The sequence below is a fragment of the Gouania willdenowi genome, chromosome 10 (genome assembly GCF_900634775.1).
Source record: "Gouania willdenowi chromosome 10, fGouWil2.1, whole genome shotgun sequence".
NCBI lineage: Eukaryota > Metazoa > Chordata > Actinopteri > Blenniiformes > Gobiesocidae > Gouania > Gouania willdenowi.
The window spans coordinates 5,690,702-5,707,535 of NC_041053.1; the positions used below are offsets into that span (position 1 = coordinate 5,690,702).

Genomic DNA, 16,834 nt, shown 5'->3' on the forward strand with positions numbered 1-16,834 from the left:
GGTGGGTTTCTTACATATTTAGTATTTTATGTATACGCTGAAATGCAAACAGGGCATAATAATTTTGAAATTACTCGTTGTCCCGTATTAAATCTGTGGTCCTCTTGAGATCAAACTGCTCCCTATCTGGCCCCTGAACTAAAATAACTTTGAGATTTTAGTCAAACTCATTTTAAAATCCGTTTTTAGGGGATTCACAGAAAGTGTCAATAAAGAAATCAATGAATCTTCTGGAACTTAAACTGGGTTTGATTTCAAAAAGTTTGAAACATATCACGTATGCATGTTATTACTTAAAAACAAACCAATTGCTTCATAATTTTACTTATTTAATTGAAATTTAGGATCTACATTTGTAATTAGTGATTTTAACTCTACAAAGAAAAAAGTGAAACTTGAAACCTCCGTCAAGTACAGCACAAGTACTGGGCGGGACATTCACACAATGCACTTCCCTACCACTACTACATTACCCATAAGCCACCACGCTTAAAGGAGCAGGCTCAGGTACAGCTCCTAATTTTTTTTTGGTATTTTCTCATTTTATGATCATCCAGAACATCTCCAACATTTAATGACCTGTTCTGTGTCCCATTATCAATATTACCTGAAAATTTCATCCAAATCTGTTCATGTTATCATGTTAAACAGATAAACGGATCAGGAACTTAACTCTATTATTTCATCCTCCAAACCATCGACCTGCCTTTCAGATCCGATCCCAACTAAGCTGTTTAAAGAAGTTGTTCCCCTAGTCTGCCCATCTTTGTTGGAGACAATAAATATATCCCTATCAATAGGCTACGAGCCACAGTCCTTTAAAGTAGCTGTAATCAAACCTCTCAAAAAACCTACTCTTGATTCCAGCACTTTAGCAAACTACAGGCCTATATCTAATCTTCCTTTTATTTCAAAGATTCTTGAGAAAGTTGTGGCGGCTCAGCTCAAAACAACAACCTGTTCGAGGACTTCCAGTCAGGTTTTAGAGCTCAACACAGCACAGAGACTGCTTTAGTTAAAGTAACTAATGATCTACTCTGGGCTTCAGATGAAGGACGACTCTCAGTGCTGGTTTTATTAGATCTTAGTGCAGCTTTTGACACTATAGATCACTATATTCTACTAGAGAGATTAGAGAAATTACTTGGAATCACAGGGACTGCCCTAAACTGGTTTAAGTCCTACCTATCTGATAGGTACCAGTTTGTACATGTGAATAATAAGTCTTCTGTGTACACTAAAGTAAGCTACGGGGTTCCTCAGGGCTCTGTGCTAGGTCCAATCCTCTTCTGTATCTATATGATCCCCCTTGGTAATGTTATGAGAAAATACTCTGTTAACTTCCACTGCTATGCTGATGATACCCAACTGTATGTATCAATGAAGCCAGGTGAGACAAATCAGCTATCTAAACTTGAGGCCTGTCTAAAGGACATTAGGGCCTGGATGGACCAAAATTTTCTTCTTCTTAACTCAGACAAGACTGAGGTCATTGTACTGGGCCCGCGACACCTTAGAGAAACCTATGCTAGCCTAACTGCCCTAGATGGCATTACTCTGGCACAAAGCACAACTGTTAGAAACCTTGGGGTTCTATTTGATCAGGATTTATCCTTCAACTCTCACATAAAACAAACTTCAAGAACTGCCTTCTTTCATCTCCGTAACATTGCTAAAATCAGATCTATCCTGTCTCAGGGCGACGCCGAAAAGCTAGTCCATGCTTTTGTTACCTCTAGACTGGATTATTGTAATCCTCTTTTAGCAGGCTGCCCGAGCAAGTCGCTTAAGACACTTCAGCTGATTCAAAATGCTGCAGCACGTGTACCGACTAAAACTAGGAGAAGAGATCACATTACTCCTGTATTAGCCTCTCTGCATTGGCTTCCCGTAAAATATAGAATAGAATTCAAGATTCTTCTTCTCACTTATAAAGCCCTAAATGGACAGGCACCAGTCTATCTCAAGGAGCTTGTAGTGCCATACAATCCCCCCAGAACACTACCCTCTCAAAATGCTGGACTACTCGTTGTTCCATTTGTCTCTAGAAGTAGTATAGGAGGAAGAGCTTTCAGTTATCAGGCCCCACTTCTCTGGAACCATCTACCAACCACGGTTCGGGGGGCAGACACCCTCTCTACCTTTAAGGTTAGGCTCAAAACATTCCTCTTTGATAAAGCTTTTAGTTAGGAACCAGCTCATAGCTCATAATTAAGATGCAATAGGCATAGACTGCCGGGGGGGGGTCTGGCATGCTCGGTTGGAGAGAGGTTGGAGAGGGCGTTAAGAGAGAGGTCATTTAGGTTAGAGAGGGACCGGAGAGGGTCCCATTCCTCTCTCAAACACTCCCTCTATGTCTGCTTCTTCCCTTGTGTGTTTGCTCCTGTACTCCTTCTGGCTTTTGTCTTGCAGGTCTGTGGGATCCTCAGTGTGGAGTTACAGAGACTCAACAACTCTGTTTCCACCATTTCCTCTGCACACACCCAACACAGCATAACGTGGATGGCTGTTCATCATAGGAATGGGATCCACACAAGGTTCCTGCTGCTTAACAGGTTTTCCTTGCCGCCATGATGAATTCATGTTGGGTGTGGGATACATATGTATGTGTATTTACGTATATATGCATATGTGTGTATCCATAAAATGAAGAGTCTGTCCTTAAGACTGCTCTACTGTAAAGTGTCTTGAGATACCATTGGTTATGATTTGGCGCTATACAAATAAAGATTGATTGAAACGCAGGATAAAACATAACGTTCCGCTCTGCGCTTCATGATCGGCGGAGGTAAAAATGTGTTTGTCTCACAGAGTTCTGTGATATAATAACGACTCATGCTTGCTTTATGCTGAGGACTCCAGAAATGCAGATAAACTGTCATATAAAGAAAGACTCAAGAGTTTATTAGGAAACATTTATTTCAATATATTTTACTCACATGCTACATGGTTTCATTCTGCTTTAAAAAAAAGAATTGGTCACATGAAACCAGGATATTGGTGTTAAAGTTGATGGTTGTGACCTGTGGGTGTGTGTGTGTGTGTGTGTCAGAGCACTTGATAAAAGGCACAAATGAAAAGGATAAAGAGGATTCAGCGAGTTCTGTCCAAACATCCACAGACGAAACTAATCCTTTACACAACTCTGACATTATACACCACACACACACGCACGCAATCACACGTGTGTTCCATACAGATATACCACTAGCCTGCTGCTCCAGTTCAGTGATGTATGTGCAAAAAAACAGGACAACAGGAGTTTGCAGCACATGCATGTATGTACTGTTTGTTCATGAACTACTGAATGTACTGGAACGCATTCAAGATTTAAATAAACCCCATTTCCTTCTGTCTCTAAAACGGTAACTTTAGTTAAGAGCAGATATATATATATATATATATATATACACACTTACTTTACAACACTGACTTTTTATAGATAAAAAAATAGCAGGTGAAGACTGAGGCTGAAAGCTGTGTCCATGCTTCCCATCAGTCTGTTGTAATGAGCTCACACAGGAAACCAGGGTTGGTCCTCTGACACTTCACTTCCTTCTAATGTCAACATCTCCACCCACTGGTCCAGTGGCTCACTAACTGCCGTTATTCCAGCTTGCGTGCTCCCAGTTTGAGCGGACCTTTGGCGGCCTTACGTTCAGCACGCTTCGCCTCCAGCTCTTTCCGCCTCTCCTCACGTTTCTTTTTGGACAGCTCGGCCTTGCTGAGGCCTGGTGGACACGGACACACGCACACAAACACAGTGGGTTACAGACACGTGTCAGCAGGGAAAGAAACGTCATCAGAACTTACTGTGACTTCCATCCACTGATTCCCAGCTCTCCTCAGTTCCCCAGTCCCCCGTGGCCTCCTCAGCCCAACCAACTCCAGACTGAAAGAGATGACGTGAACATCCCAAAGAGCTACATTAGCCTAGCTTAGCTGCAACAAAACTATTACTGTCAATATTAGAGTGGTCTCATGAAGCAGGTTGGTGAGTGAACGATAAAACCAGTTTAACTGAGGTGGAATCACCAAAACACACTAATCTATTCCTCCAATACAATAAACTCACTGTTTAAGAACCTCATGAACTGTGACTAGTATTCCCAGTGCACTCTGTTCATCCTCACACAGAACAACTCATACTTATAGTATGTGTCAAAGTCCAGGTCCTGGGGCCAAATCCAGCCCATAAGAGCATCCAATTCAGCCCGAAGGACAAAGTTAAAAATTAAAATGACAGAAAAGCCAAAAGTATTGTGTGTAAATTATCAACTAATTCAGTTGTAAATGCAAACAATTTCATGAAACTCCCAATATGTTTCAGGACTCACAGTTTTCCTGTGCTTCAATCACATGATGGCAGTCATTTTTAAAGTCATATTGTTGAAAAAACTTGCAATTATTTCACATTACTGCAATATTCCTCAAATTTAGCAAAACATTTCCTCAAATTTGAATAAAAAAATGGTCAAATTAAGGAAAATTGAAAGTGAAGATCCTGCAGGGAATGATATCTGTCACTTATTGCTCAGATATCGTCAGTTCCAAACATACTTTACATATTATTTATATGTTGAAGTGGCACAATATTGTTGAAACTGCTCGTTTTTAACCTCAAACTGCTCCGTATTTGGTCCCTGATCTAAAATGACTTTGGCAGCCATTTTAAAGGGACCACCCAGTCTTTAAACACTACCATACTTTATATTTAAAACAATGATTTTTTTTTGTCTAAACAGAGGTAATTCACATTTTAAACATGAGATGGCGCTGTCTGCCTATGGTTTCTTGTTATATAGGTGGACAAAGTCCCATTAATATTCTGGCTATTACGCTCCACTGACTCCCTACTGTCTCACCATAGCAGCATTAGTTGAGTTTCTCTGAGAAACGCTGGCGAACAGATCATTGTGAGTGACTCCCTTGGACGTGGCGCTGCTGTCCCAGTTGTATTCACTGGCTAAACGCACGCCTTCTGGCAAAGGGAGGCTCCTATTGGCTGGGTTAGTGTCCTCCTCTCCCCAGTCGTTGCCCCAGCCGTCCTCGCCCGCTGAACTCTGACCCTGACCTTCCTTGTCATTGGACCAGCTGTCATCAGCATCCCAGCCTGAGCTGCTCCAATCAGAGCTCTGCTTTTTCACCGACACAGACGAGCGGCCCACCTACCACGAAAGAGGAAAGAATGAGTTTAGAGTTTAAATTGAATCTTTATAGAGAATGCAGTAATAGTGCAGAATAGGGCTGGGCATTATATCAAGATTCAAGAAATATTGAGTTTTTTTTATTGGCGATACAGAAAATTACAATATTGCCTATATCGATATATTATTTATTATTTTTATTTTATAGCCTATTTTGTATTGAAATACTTGTTTTAGGTGTTGCTGCTTTTGCTATTTCTCAGAACAGCATGAAAAGCACAGTTGGATGATTACTGAGTGTTCTAACCCAGAACCTCCCCTAAACAAGCTACACTACAGAACTCACTCACATGTGCTGTCCCTTAGAGGAGGAAAAATATTCTGCAGCTGTTTGTTAATAAATATCTCAATCCCATTGTACATCATTTCCTCCTGTTGGTATTTTGTTGTCCTTTGTATTTTTGTTGTGTATTTCTTGGTAATTTTGGACATCTTTCTGAGCTATTTTGTGTATTTTTGGGTATGTACAGTTGTGTGCGAAAGTCAGGGCACCCCTTTAAAAACAGCATATTTTATATATTTAAAAAGTTATATTCATATTTACTGTCTCTCTGGTATATGTGGAAAAAAAAGACAATATTGTCAGGAAACATTAATGCATAGTTACATTTTATTTTATAAATTGAACAAAATTACAAAAATGAAAAACATAATTTTGGCATGTGCAAAAGTCGGGGCACCCTGAGAGTTTCAAAGTGTCAGATTCTTTTTACAAGCTCAGACCTCTACCAGCTCATTGGTCCTGAAGCATGTGTCAACAATTGTCATTAGGGAGTGCCAGCTGGTGCCAATTTGAGGGTTTCTTAAATACGGCGACTCCACAAACCTTGTACAAACACTCAGCAACCATGGGTTCCTCTAAGAAGCTGTGTAAGACAGAAAAAATGAAAATAATTGATGCCCACAATGCCGGGGAGGGCTACAAGAAGATAGCAAAGCGTTTTCAGCTTGCAGTTTCCACAGTGCGAGGCATAATTAAGAGATGGCAGGTGAGGGGAACTGTGGAGGTCAAGAAGAGATCTGGAAGACCAAGGAAACTCTCGGAGAGAACAGCTCGTAGTCTGGTCAGAAAGGTAAACCAAAACCCACATTTGACTTCAAAAGACCTCCAGGAAGATTTAGCAGACTCAGGACTGGTGGTGCACCCTTCCACTGTGCGCCGATACTTGCACAAACGAGACCTTCATGGAAGAGTCTGTAGAAAAAAACCTTATCTACGACCTCATCATAAAATACAACATCAAAAATATGCAACAGAACATCTACAGAAGCCTGATGACTTTTGGAAACAAGTGCTGTGGACTGATGAAGTTAAAATAGAACTCTTTGGCCACAATAAGCAAAGGTATGTTTGGAGAAAAAAAGGAGCAGCATTTCATGAAAAGAACACCTTGCCAACTGTTAAATATGGGGGTGGATCCATCATGCTTTGGGGTTGTGTTGCAGCCAGTGGGACAGGAAACATTGCTCGGGTGGAGGAAGAATGGATTCAATTAAATACCAGCAAATTCTGGAGGCAAATATCACAGCATCTGTAAAAAAGCTAAAGCTGAAAAGAGGATGGCTTCTACAACAGGATAATGATCCTAAACATACCTCCAAATCCACCATGGACTACTTCAAGAAACGCAAGCTGAAGGTTTTGGAATGGCCTTCACAGTCTCCCGACTTAAACATTATCGAAAATCTGTGGGTAGATCTTAAAAGAGCTGTGCATGCAAGATGTCCTAGGAATATTGCAGAACTGGAAGCCTTTTGCAAGGAAGAATGGGGAAAAATCCCAAATAATAGAATCCAGAGACTTGTTGTTGGCTATAAGAAGCGTTTACAAGCTGTGATATCTGCCAGAGGGGGTGTTACTAAGTACTGAAGGTACTGATGCTGTAGGGTGCCCCGACTTTTGCACATGCCAAAATTATGTTTTTCATTTTTGTAATTTTGTTCAATTTATAAAATAAAATGTAACTATGCATTAATGTTTCCTGACAATATTGTCTTTTTTTCCCATATACCAGAGAGACAGTAAATATGAATATAACTTTTTAAATATATAAAATATGCTGTTTTTAAAGGGGTGCCCTGACTTTCGCACACAACTGTATGTTGTTCTTGGATTTTTGTTGTCCCATTGTGTATATTTTCCCCTTCTGTGTCATTTTGTTCATTTGTGTTCTTTTAATTCAATTCAACTTTGTTGTAATTTGATCTATATAAATAAAGGTAATCTCATAGCATTTATCAAAATATAAAATTCATAATAATAAGGGGAAAAAACCAACAAAATCCACATGTATGTGTTCATGTATTTCTGTTGTCCCATTGAGTTTTTTGTCATTCTTGTGTGTATTTCTCCATTTGTTTGTATGTTTTTTTTTTGTGTACTGTATTTTTGATTTCCAATTGTGCATTTTTTTCTCCTTTTGTGTATTTTGTTGTCCTATTAAGTGTTAGTGCTGTTCTTTTGTGTATTTCTCTGTTAATTTGTGTTTTTGTATTCCTTTTGTGTATTTTTTGCTGTCATTTTGTGCATTTACCTTTGGGGCCGCTAGTGTCCCATTTTATATTTTTTTTAAAGTTTCTGGTCAGACTTTATTTGAATTAAAATTATCAAACTTTATATCGTATATCGCCATCTTGAGAAAAAATATCAAGATATGAATTTTGGTCCATATTTCCCAGCCCTAGTGCAGGAGTGTACGCTGTACAAACACTGATGTACGACACTGAGGACTCCTACTTTCTTGTCACTGGTCTTTTTGTTGGCTCCTCCAGTCCAGTCAGTGTTCCAGTCGTCCGTCTCAGTCAGAGTTTTGTCTGGTTCCTGTGAACACAGCAGTATGAGTTCTGATATTAAACCTCTCATTTGCAGAGGAAGAATTATTTCTAACAACCTCTAAGCTCCCCCAGTCCTCCTCGTCATCCCAGCGCTCTGCTGTCAGTTCATCGTCTGAGGCGTTGATCGTCTCTGGCTGGTGGTGAGTCGAAGAGGCTTGCGGAGTTTTATCATCAGATCCTTGAATTGAAATAAAAGCATTTGACTGACTATACGAAAGTAATAAAATCTGCATTTGAGTTCCTGAAAGTCAAAAAACACTTTTCATGACATAATCAGGGTTCCCACACTTTTTTCACAATGATTTTTCAAAACTTTTCCAAAGTATTTGACCAAATTTCCATCTTTTATTTTTGAACAGCTAGGATCTATTCAAGGCCATTAGAGCAGTGTGTAACTGACAGTGGGCCATGGTTAGTAGCAAAAATGTGGCACAACTAACTAAGTGCTATCATGTTTATTAAAAGCAATGTACTACAACACAAGGTGTTAGGGTTAACGCCCCATAGAAATAGCAAAGGTTGGATTTTAAACATTAAAATAAAATAAGCTATATTACAAAAACGTTAAATTATTCCGTGACTTTTGACGTTTTTTTAAATTCCATAACTTTTTCAGGAATTTCATGACCGTGGGGACCCTGGATAATATTATTCTGAAACACCGACCAGAAGCAGAGGCTCCATCTGCAGGGCTGGAAGGGTTGGTGGTAGAGTTGTTGGCCGGCTCGCCGCCCTCGACGGCTCCACCCCCCTCTGGTCCGGATCCTGGTCCTGGAGCATTACGGATCAGCTTTGACGTGATGGAAGACATGCCGGTCACAGCCCAGCCGGTCCAGCTGGAGGAAGTACCAGCCGGCTGAGCACAGGAACCAACGTCCTTCTCTGTACACAGACATAAACACGTTAAAGTCTCAACTTTCAAAGGCACAAGTCAGACACTGCCTTGTCAGCAGTGCCAGAATGTGTTAGTTTTTGATTAAAAGTCACATATCATCACAAGGAGAAGTGGACTGGGCTCCGTACCTATCTCAGACAGCTGGCTTGGATCTTCTGACACAGTCTCCAGCTTAGTAAGAAAACTCTTGATGGCTTTAAACGCCTGACAAAACAATGGAGACACTTCCTGATTAGAGACTCAACAAGTGACTTCATTTGACTTACAAAAGTAAAGAAAAACAATAATTTGGACCTTTTTTTCTTTTTCTTTTTTTTTTTTTTAAGATTTTGGATTCTGTAGACGCCGCCTCGTCCAGTGGTTGGGAGTAGGGGTGTAACGATTCGTTTTAGCAACGATTCGATTTGAAACACGATTCATTGTTGTTGATTCAATTCAAGGATGATGATTCGATCCAAAACCACTCAGTGACTTGAAATCGATTCAGTAACTTTTTAGTCAAAATAGTAACTCAATTAGTGTGACTAAAATAAATACTGCACAGTGCAGGTGAGCTTTCATAGACTCCTGTTTATTCATCTAATCAGAAAAAATGTATTGTGGACATAAACAGACAAGTAAACATAATTTAATGGTAAATAAATTCACATTTTATTTGAACAAAGACACACCAACACTTCAGTTTAAATGAACAGGATGTTAACTTTTCAATACGTTTTCAATAAAAAATACGTATTAGGTTCACCTGACTCTTCTGCTTGTTTTTTTATAAGTCAAAATAATACAAAATTAATATAAAAAATGAAGTGCAACCAAGATCTGTTCAGATTAAATGAGCAGTGGTTGAATCTGATGGTGAAGCTACAGCTTCTGCAGAGCGAAAGGAGCATTCACACCAAACGCGTCGAAAGCGTCAGGTTTACATAGACAACATATGGTGGACGCGCTTCTGGGGCGCATCAGAGGTCCCGCTGCACGTCCCACGCCTGCTGTGCGGTGCATTTTGAAGCTTTTCGCGTGGCAAACGGCGCGCGTTTTGAGATTTCACGCTTTTGACATGACGGCGCCTCCAACGCTGGAGTTGAGATTGTTGAACTTTTGGGGCATATTGCGGCACGTCGACCAATCAGGAGAGTTCCCCAACCGTAACGAATTCAGAATAATGAAAGAAAAAAAAACACACTAACCGAAGGCGGAGACAGATGGACAGGCTCTTCTGCTGGCATAGAGCGCCTGTAGTTGGTGTCCTGGTAGGAGATGCGAGCACCCATGTGGGTCAGCAGGTCATCAAAATGGGCACGGGAGAGACTGAAGTAGCGCTGAAAGCGACTCTCGTCCGAGCGCAGCTCTAGTGAATCCTGAAACGGCGCCGAGGCTCAAATAAAGCCAAGCCACTTTCTTGATAATGTAGAGCCAATGAACGGGAGTCAGAGGCGGCGTGTTCAGCAAGGAACGCCAAACTTTATTCTTCATTCAACCACACTTCTCTACAGCCCTCTAACATCACAGTGAACACACTGAGTCACACCAAAATACATCTGACCTGAAACACCGTCTTCTCAACACAATAATGTTTTTCACCACTTCACAGTCACTGGGTGAATTATGAATGTAACTGATCACCACAATATCATCCATTGTATGAACACCACCGGCAACAGAGAAGCCCCTCCCCTCAACGCACTCTCTTCCTGACTAGTTTGGACTCGCGTCCCGAGCGTATTCGACGCTGGTGACAAGCGTCTGGAACCCAAAGGTGGATTGATCAGTTTCTCGCTCACTGGCTTCTCCTCCATGCCATGTGTTTGTCTGCTAGTGTTTGACCTTTATTATTAAAAGTGCTTTTAAAACAGATCCATATAAAGCCTGTCGTGCTTAAATCCAATGAGTTATTTCCTTGTATCGATACATTTGATTGTTTACCCTACAATTTCAGATCGATTTATTTCATCTGAAAGGACAACTTGCCGAGCACAGATCAATGTAGTTGTATCATAGGAATATAAATCGATTCATCGTTCTAATCATGGATGAATCATTACACCATAGTTAGCAGCATTAATGCCAAATTAAATGCAAACATTTTACAAACTAAATGCATAATTTCTGCATTCACCATTTCAACTGTGAATTTGTCTTCACTGTTTGCAAAAACCTAAATAATGTTATGTAACATGTATGTGTATAATGAGTAGTGAGCTGTACCTGATCCCTGACGCTCCTATCAGGGTCCACAGTAATGACACAGAGGGTGGGGAGGATTCGGGCAGCGATCTCTGAGATGCTGTAGTAGTTGTGTGTGGCTGCAAAGCCCAAGACGCCAGCGGACCGTGATGCAGGGAAAGGGTCTTTAGTAGCTCGTGAGAAGGCAGAAATCAGAACACGCTGTCGGGTCTGTAACAAGATTTATTATGGTTTTACTCAAATGTTTGAGCTCAATCAGTGAATCTCAAACTTATTTTGGCTTCACTGCCCCCTTTCTCTTATTTCTCAATCCAAGTGCCCCATTTGTCCAACCACAACATTTTGCTTAGAAAAATATTTAAAAGCAACTATAGATCATAATGATGGAATGAATGAGTGATAACATCCATGTTAAAGCATCTCATTTTGTAAATAAGTAGGAAAAAAAAACTGTATTTAGTGCAGTGGTTCCCAACCTTTTTTGGATTGTGACCCCATCTCAATATCAAGAATCTCTGGCGACCCCAAAGACATTTTTTTTCCTAGAATAAGTTTTTTTTACTGCATTTTAGTTGAACTAGATTCACAACGCAAAAGTATTGAAACAGTTGTTTAAGACTGTGTTGCTTTAATTTAAAAAAAGAATAATAATTAAAATTAAACATTTTTCAGACATTTCAGGCGATCCTATTTAAACTCCACGCAACCCAACATGGGGTCCCAACCCCAGGGTTGAAAAGTCTAGATTTAGTAGCTACTGAATAGATATTTTTTTTAAATAATTTTCAGTCATCTTACGCCTGGGTGGGACCAAGACTGACACTTTATTTGTTCATTTTCCTCTCACATTTTGTTCAGAATACTTAAAAACAACAACTATAGAACATAATGATAGAATTAGTAAGTGTTAACACATTAAAAAAATCTGACTCCTGAGTAGATTTATTTCTATAGTTACTAACATTTATGTTCATCTCCCGCCTGGTGTGGGACCAAGACTGACTGTTGTATTTCAGTTCATGTTTTAGTCAAAATCATTGTTATTATGATTATCATATTAAAAGAGTAACTAAACCCCAAACGCACTTTTTTCTGCTGTATACATATGTATTAGGGTATTAAGTAGTGCTGTTGATTATCCTAGTCCAACTTTTAAAATTTTAATAAATTATTTTCATTTTGCACATTTAGTGGTTGAACGCCAGCTATTACAAGTGAATTTTGCTTTTGACTAAGACAAATTCTTTGGAATGCCCTGCTTCATCAACTTTCACTGTTGGGTATAAGGGATAAGGGAGGAGGGTTTCCTCCAATCACAGCCCTCAGTGAGCACTGATTGACAGTTTTAATAAGAATGTCTAATGTTCCGTGTGTGAAACAGCTGCTGTAGCGGTGATGTTTCTGACTCTGTGCTTCTATAAAGAGCAGATTCTGGCCTAATCAGAGGGTTCATCAAGCTGTGTGTGCGTGTACAGACACATAATTTACGTATCCCCGTCTGTCTCCGCATGTGCACAAACGTGCATGTACTTATTGCTGCGGTGTGTCTTTGTGTGTGTTTGTGTGTGTGAGGTGTTCTGAGGCTCATGGCGAGAGTAAAGCAGGGACAGTTTATGAGTGATAGATCTCTGTGGGTCTGTTTGTGCAGTGTGTATTATATATAGTAGTTGAGCAGGCAGCGGCCTGTTACTGCCAGCATTGACCCGGTTCTCTGAGTGGGTGTGTCTTACTGCGTCAGGAGTAAAGCCCATAATCGAGGCATTTTTTTTTTATTTCTCTGTAGAGGCAGGTCAGGAGAAAGCAGGGGTTTAGTTACTCTCTACCAAAAAAAAACAATTCTAAAACCCCATATTTTGAATGCTTTAAATTACCAATCTCTCTCAAGTACTCCCCGTAGTGCCATTGCGTACCCCCATTTGAGAAACCCTGAGTTAAAGATGCGTGCAGTACCCCTGCGTTGAGGTAGGAGGCAATCTTTCCCAGGCAGACGGTGGTGTTGCAGCGGATCGGGCCTTGTTCGTCTCTGGCCTGCAGCCGGGCGAAGTGTCGCATCAGCTCCTGGTTTAGGTTGGCCTCGTTCAGCTTGGGGGCCAGGAGCAACATGGACTAAAACAGGGGGGGAATGAATCCCATTAGAAAGGTCAAATACAGTCACATCCTTTGCTTTGTGCTTTGAGCAGATTCACCACCTTAACCGTTTGCTCCCGGATGGCTGGGTTAGTGTCTGTGAAGCCGTGAACAACATGAGGGAAAATCTGATTGTTGACCGCTGCTTCATTAAGGTACTGAATGAACTGCTCCATCTGAGAACGACAAGGAACGTCACACACACGCACACACACACACACAATGACAAAAAGCAGCAGTTAATTCAGAACGCTGCTGCCCAAGTCCTCACAAATACAAAGAAAGTGGATCACATAAATTCAGTTCTCAAATCCTTAAACTGGCATTCAGTCAGTCAGAGAACTCACTATAAAATACTGTTACTTGTTCAAAAAGCTCTGCATGGTACAAGAAATATCTCTCAAACCTTCTACTCAGATATGAACCACCCAGAGGTCTCAGGTCGTCTGAGACAAACCTGCTTTATGTTCCCAGAACAAAAACCAAACACGAAAGAAGCAGCGTTCAGATTTTATGCTCCTCATCTGTGAAACAAACTCCCAAATAACTGCAGATCACCCAAACTATCAGCTCTTTTAAATCTAGGTGAAAGACATTTTTAATGAACACTGCCTTTAATTAAACAGTCACACTATTTCATTTGATATTATCCTGTTTTATTGGTTGATATTGTTTTAAATGTCATTGTCATGGTGTGCTGGCATTACTGTGATGTTTGTCTTGTGTAAAGCACTTTAAATTGTCCTGTAAATGAAAAGTTCTATACAAATAAACTTGACTGGACCAATATTTACCTTACAGTATCGAAGACGATTTAATCCAAAGATTACAAATATGATTCAATCTAAACTTAAATCAATGTTTCCAAGAACTTGAAAAACTCAAGTGAGGAATATTTATACCAGGGTTGGAGTCAATTACATTTTTCAGTTACAATTACAATTCAGTTACAGAGACCAGCATTTGTTCCCAATTACAATTAAATTAATTTTTTTATCCTCAGAAAGTCAATTACAATTATGTTCTCAATTTTAAAGTTCAATTACAATTAATCACAATTACTGAGCCTGAAATAAATAACCTAATAAAAGTGAATCTTCCTCTTGTGTTAGCTTTCTGTTAGCATCTCTAATGCTAACAGGTCCTAATTCATCTATAAAATACACTACAAACAAATATCTATCATCTAATTTATTTCCTATCTATTGGTTATCTTGTTAGACTTCCTAATCAATGAAAATATGGTTTAATAATTTTGGTGTGGGAATTTGACCCTTTTTTGTGTCAGTATATCCCTAGATTTCTATTCTTTTTTTAAATGGTAAAATGTGGGAAAGCTTCATCTGAAACATATTTTAATAGTTGTTAACTACATGTGTGTAGAACTGTACACAGAACTGTAAAATGGTTCCCCCAGTTTAGCGCTAAATTATAATTGATAACCTTTATAGAATTGTCATGGCAATTACAATTGAAAAGTCAATTATCCAAAGTCAATTACAATTTAATTACGATTATGACAGCAACAGTTTCTTAAGATTACAATTACACCATAATTGTAATGAATTATCAATCATGCAAATACAATTATGTTGACCTTAAACCTGATTTATACACACCTGCTGTAAAAGTCTAATCCTCATGGCTCGGTCTGTGGAAGAAAACATCTTGACAATGACAGGTATGATCTTCTGTTGGTATTCGTCTGCAGACAAGAACTTCCCCACCTGGCAGGTGGAAAAATGTAGACGCCAAACTGCTGTAAAACCTTTAGAATAGGAGAAGTAGGCTGGACGGTAGCTGGAGTGAATGTTGCTCAGGAAGGTGAACTCTACCTTAAAGAGAGGAGTGAGGACGACAGCGCCTGCATTACCAAACTCAAAGGCTGTGAGCAGCTGAGGAAGAACTTTGTGTTTACAGAAGTCTTCAGGGAACGAGTCCAGATTATCGCTCAGATCCTGGAAGAACTGCTGCTTCTCTGCAGGCTCCTTGATCTAAAAGAATGTTGTAGAAAGATCCTTTTAAAATATACTCAGAACTAAATACTTCTAATAGAGACAGTAGCTCAGCAGAGAAAAGTTAAACAGACATAAACTTTTCAAAATAATTATGATTCACAGTCGACAAACTATCTGAGGACACTTTGACGAAGATGAAAAGTTTTTGTTCGACATGGGTTTCCTTCCTTTTGTTTAATTGTCACGGTCGTGTGTGACTAAATGAACATCAGTATTGTTGCTTTTTGATTAAAAATGACTACTTTATTTAATTTCTTATTTTTGTAAACCTGTGGTTCTCTAACAGGGGTGGGCAAACTTTTTGGCTCAGGGGCCAGCATACATACATTCTTCTTCTTCTTGTCTAAAGTTCAAATTTATAAAACTTCATAACAAATCAACCATATGCTACAGATTTGCAACTTTCACCCAAATTTAGCCCAAATTCTAAATAAATGTTTGTACAGTTAAGGAGAGACAGGTCTGTTAGTAGAGCAGTGATTCTCAAAGTGTGTGGTAGAGAATGGAGACATGACAGGTTGACATTTTCAATTTCATGCCAATCTTCTTAAAAACCCTTTCTTCATTGACAATAAAAATCATTACTAGGCAAATTTAGAATCCTAAAATGTATCATAAATTAAAAGAGCATTCCGTTAAGACAGCATTAAATATGAGACTGGGAACAAAATGTATCGTGGAACTAAAATGCAAACATAATGATTTACGTCAGCATATGAAGTGGAGTGGAACCAGAAACAAACTTTTATAGTTGATTTAAAACATTCATTTACTTTTTTGTTTTCTTAAGCTTTTTGGCACAGATTGCAAACAAAGTGTTGATGTTTCCTGAATATTTGGACTGCTGTACTTTTACATTTGTTTTTTTATGCAGGTAAATAATTTCATTTAGTTTTTCAGTTGTGATATATTTATGAAACATGCTTGCATTATGAAACATGATGATACTTGTTCCCCTGTTAGTTCATTTCATACTTGTACTGAATTTCTTTCTTTTTTTTTTTTTGGTTTTCTACTGCACTTTTCACATTTGTTTTTATTTATTTATTTATTTTTCAATTCAGATATTGAGTTTAATTTAGTTTTTGATTTATTATGAAATATTATATTATTTGTTCCGTGTTGATTCAACACATTTTAACATGTGTTATTTGTCAGGATTATTTGGGGGGCAATGAGCACGGGGGGACTTTCAAGTCCCCCCGTGCTCATTGCATGTGTGTGTGTGTGTGTGTGTGTATTTGTAAAAGTAGCTCAGTTAAATAAAAAGTATTTGATTGAAAAAACCCTCCAACATAATTTGTTAATAATGGTTATTAGCATAATTAACAGCATGTTTGGAGGATAAGTGACGGTGGATATTGTATTCCTTTAAAACAGCAACAGTTTCTTTGCAAATAATAAGGTATACAGCCTTTGACTGAACTTCAGTGAAAAGTATTTACTTCATTATTAAACACTCAGCACTCACTGTCATCGCTTCTTTTTTTTGTTGTAGATGTGTATCGCTGTGTCAGCGCCGCGGTTTTGCTCCGTCAACCTCCACCTGGCTCCAAGGCAGCTCTACG

At 39.2% G+C, this 16,834-nt stretch overlaps 1 protein-coding gene across 1 annotated transcript in view; it reads right to left on the reverse strand.

Annotated features, from left to right (window-relative positions):
• Positions 1-2,901: 2,901 nt before the first annotated feature.
• The window catches only part of scyl1 (SCY1-like, kinase-like 1), a 31,641-nt gene continuing 17,708 nt past the window's right edge, over positions 2,902-16,834 (reverse strand). Inside the window, exons 7-18 of the mRNA XM_028458726.1 lie at positions 15,084-15,242; positions 14,868-14,975; positions 13,311-13,424; positions 13,072-13,227; positions 11,143-11,331; positions 9,066-9,141; positions 8,709-8,924; positions 8,099-8,220; positions 7,945-8,028; positions 4,866-5,168; positions 3,814-3,892; positions 2,902-3,731 (exon numbers count right to left, since the gene is read on the reverse strand). Of these exons, the coding sequence (XP_028314527.1) occupies positions 3,607-3,731; positions 3,814-3,892; positions 4,866-5,168; positions 7,945-8,028; positions 8,099-8,220; positions 8,709-8,924; positions 9,066-9,141; positions 11,143-11,331; positions 13,072-13,227; positions 13,311-13,424; positions 14,868-14,975; positions 15,084-15,242 (1,731 nt within the window). The 3' untranslated portion in view covers positions 2,902-3,606. The remainder of the gene's footprint in view (positions 3,732-3,813; positions 3,893-4,865; positions 5,169-7,944; positions 8,029-8,098; positions 8,221-8,708; positions 8,925-9,065; positions 9,142-11,142; positions 11,332-13,071; positions 13,228-13,310; positions 13,425-14,867; positions 14,976-15,083; positions 15,243-16,834) is intronic.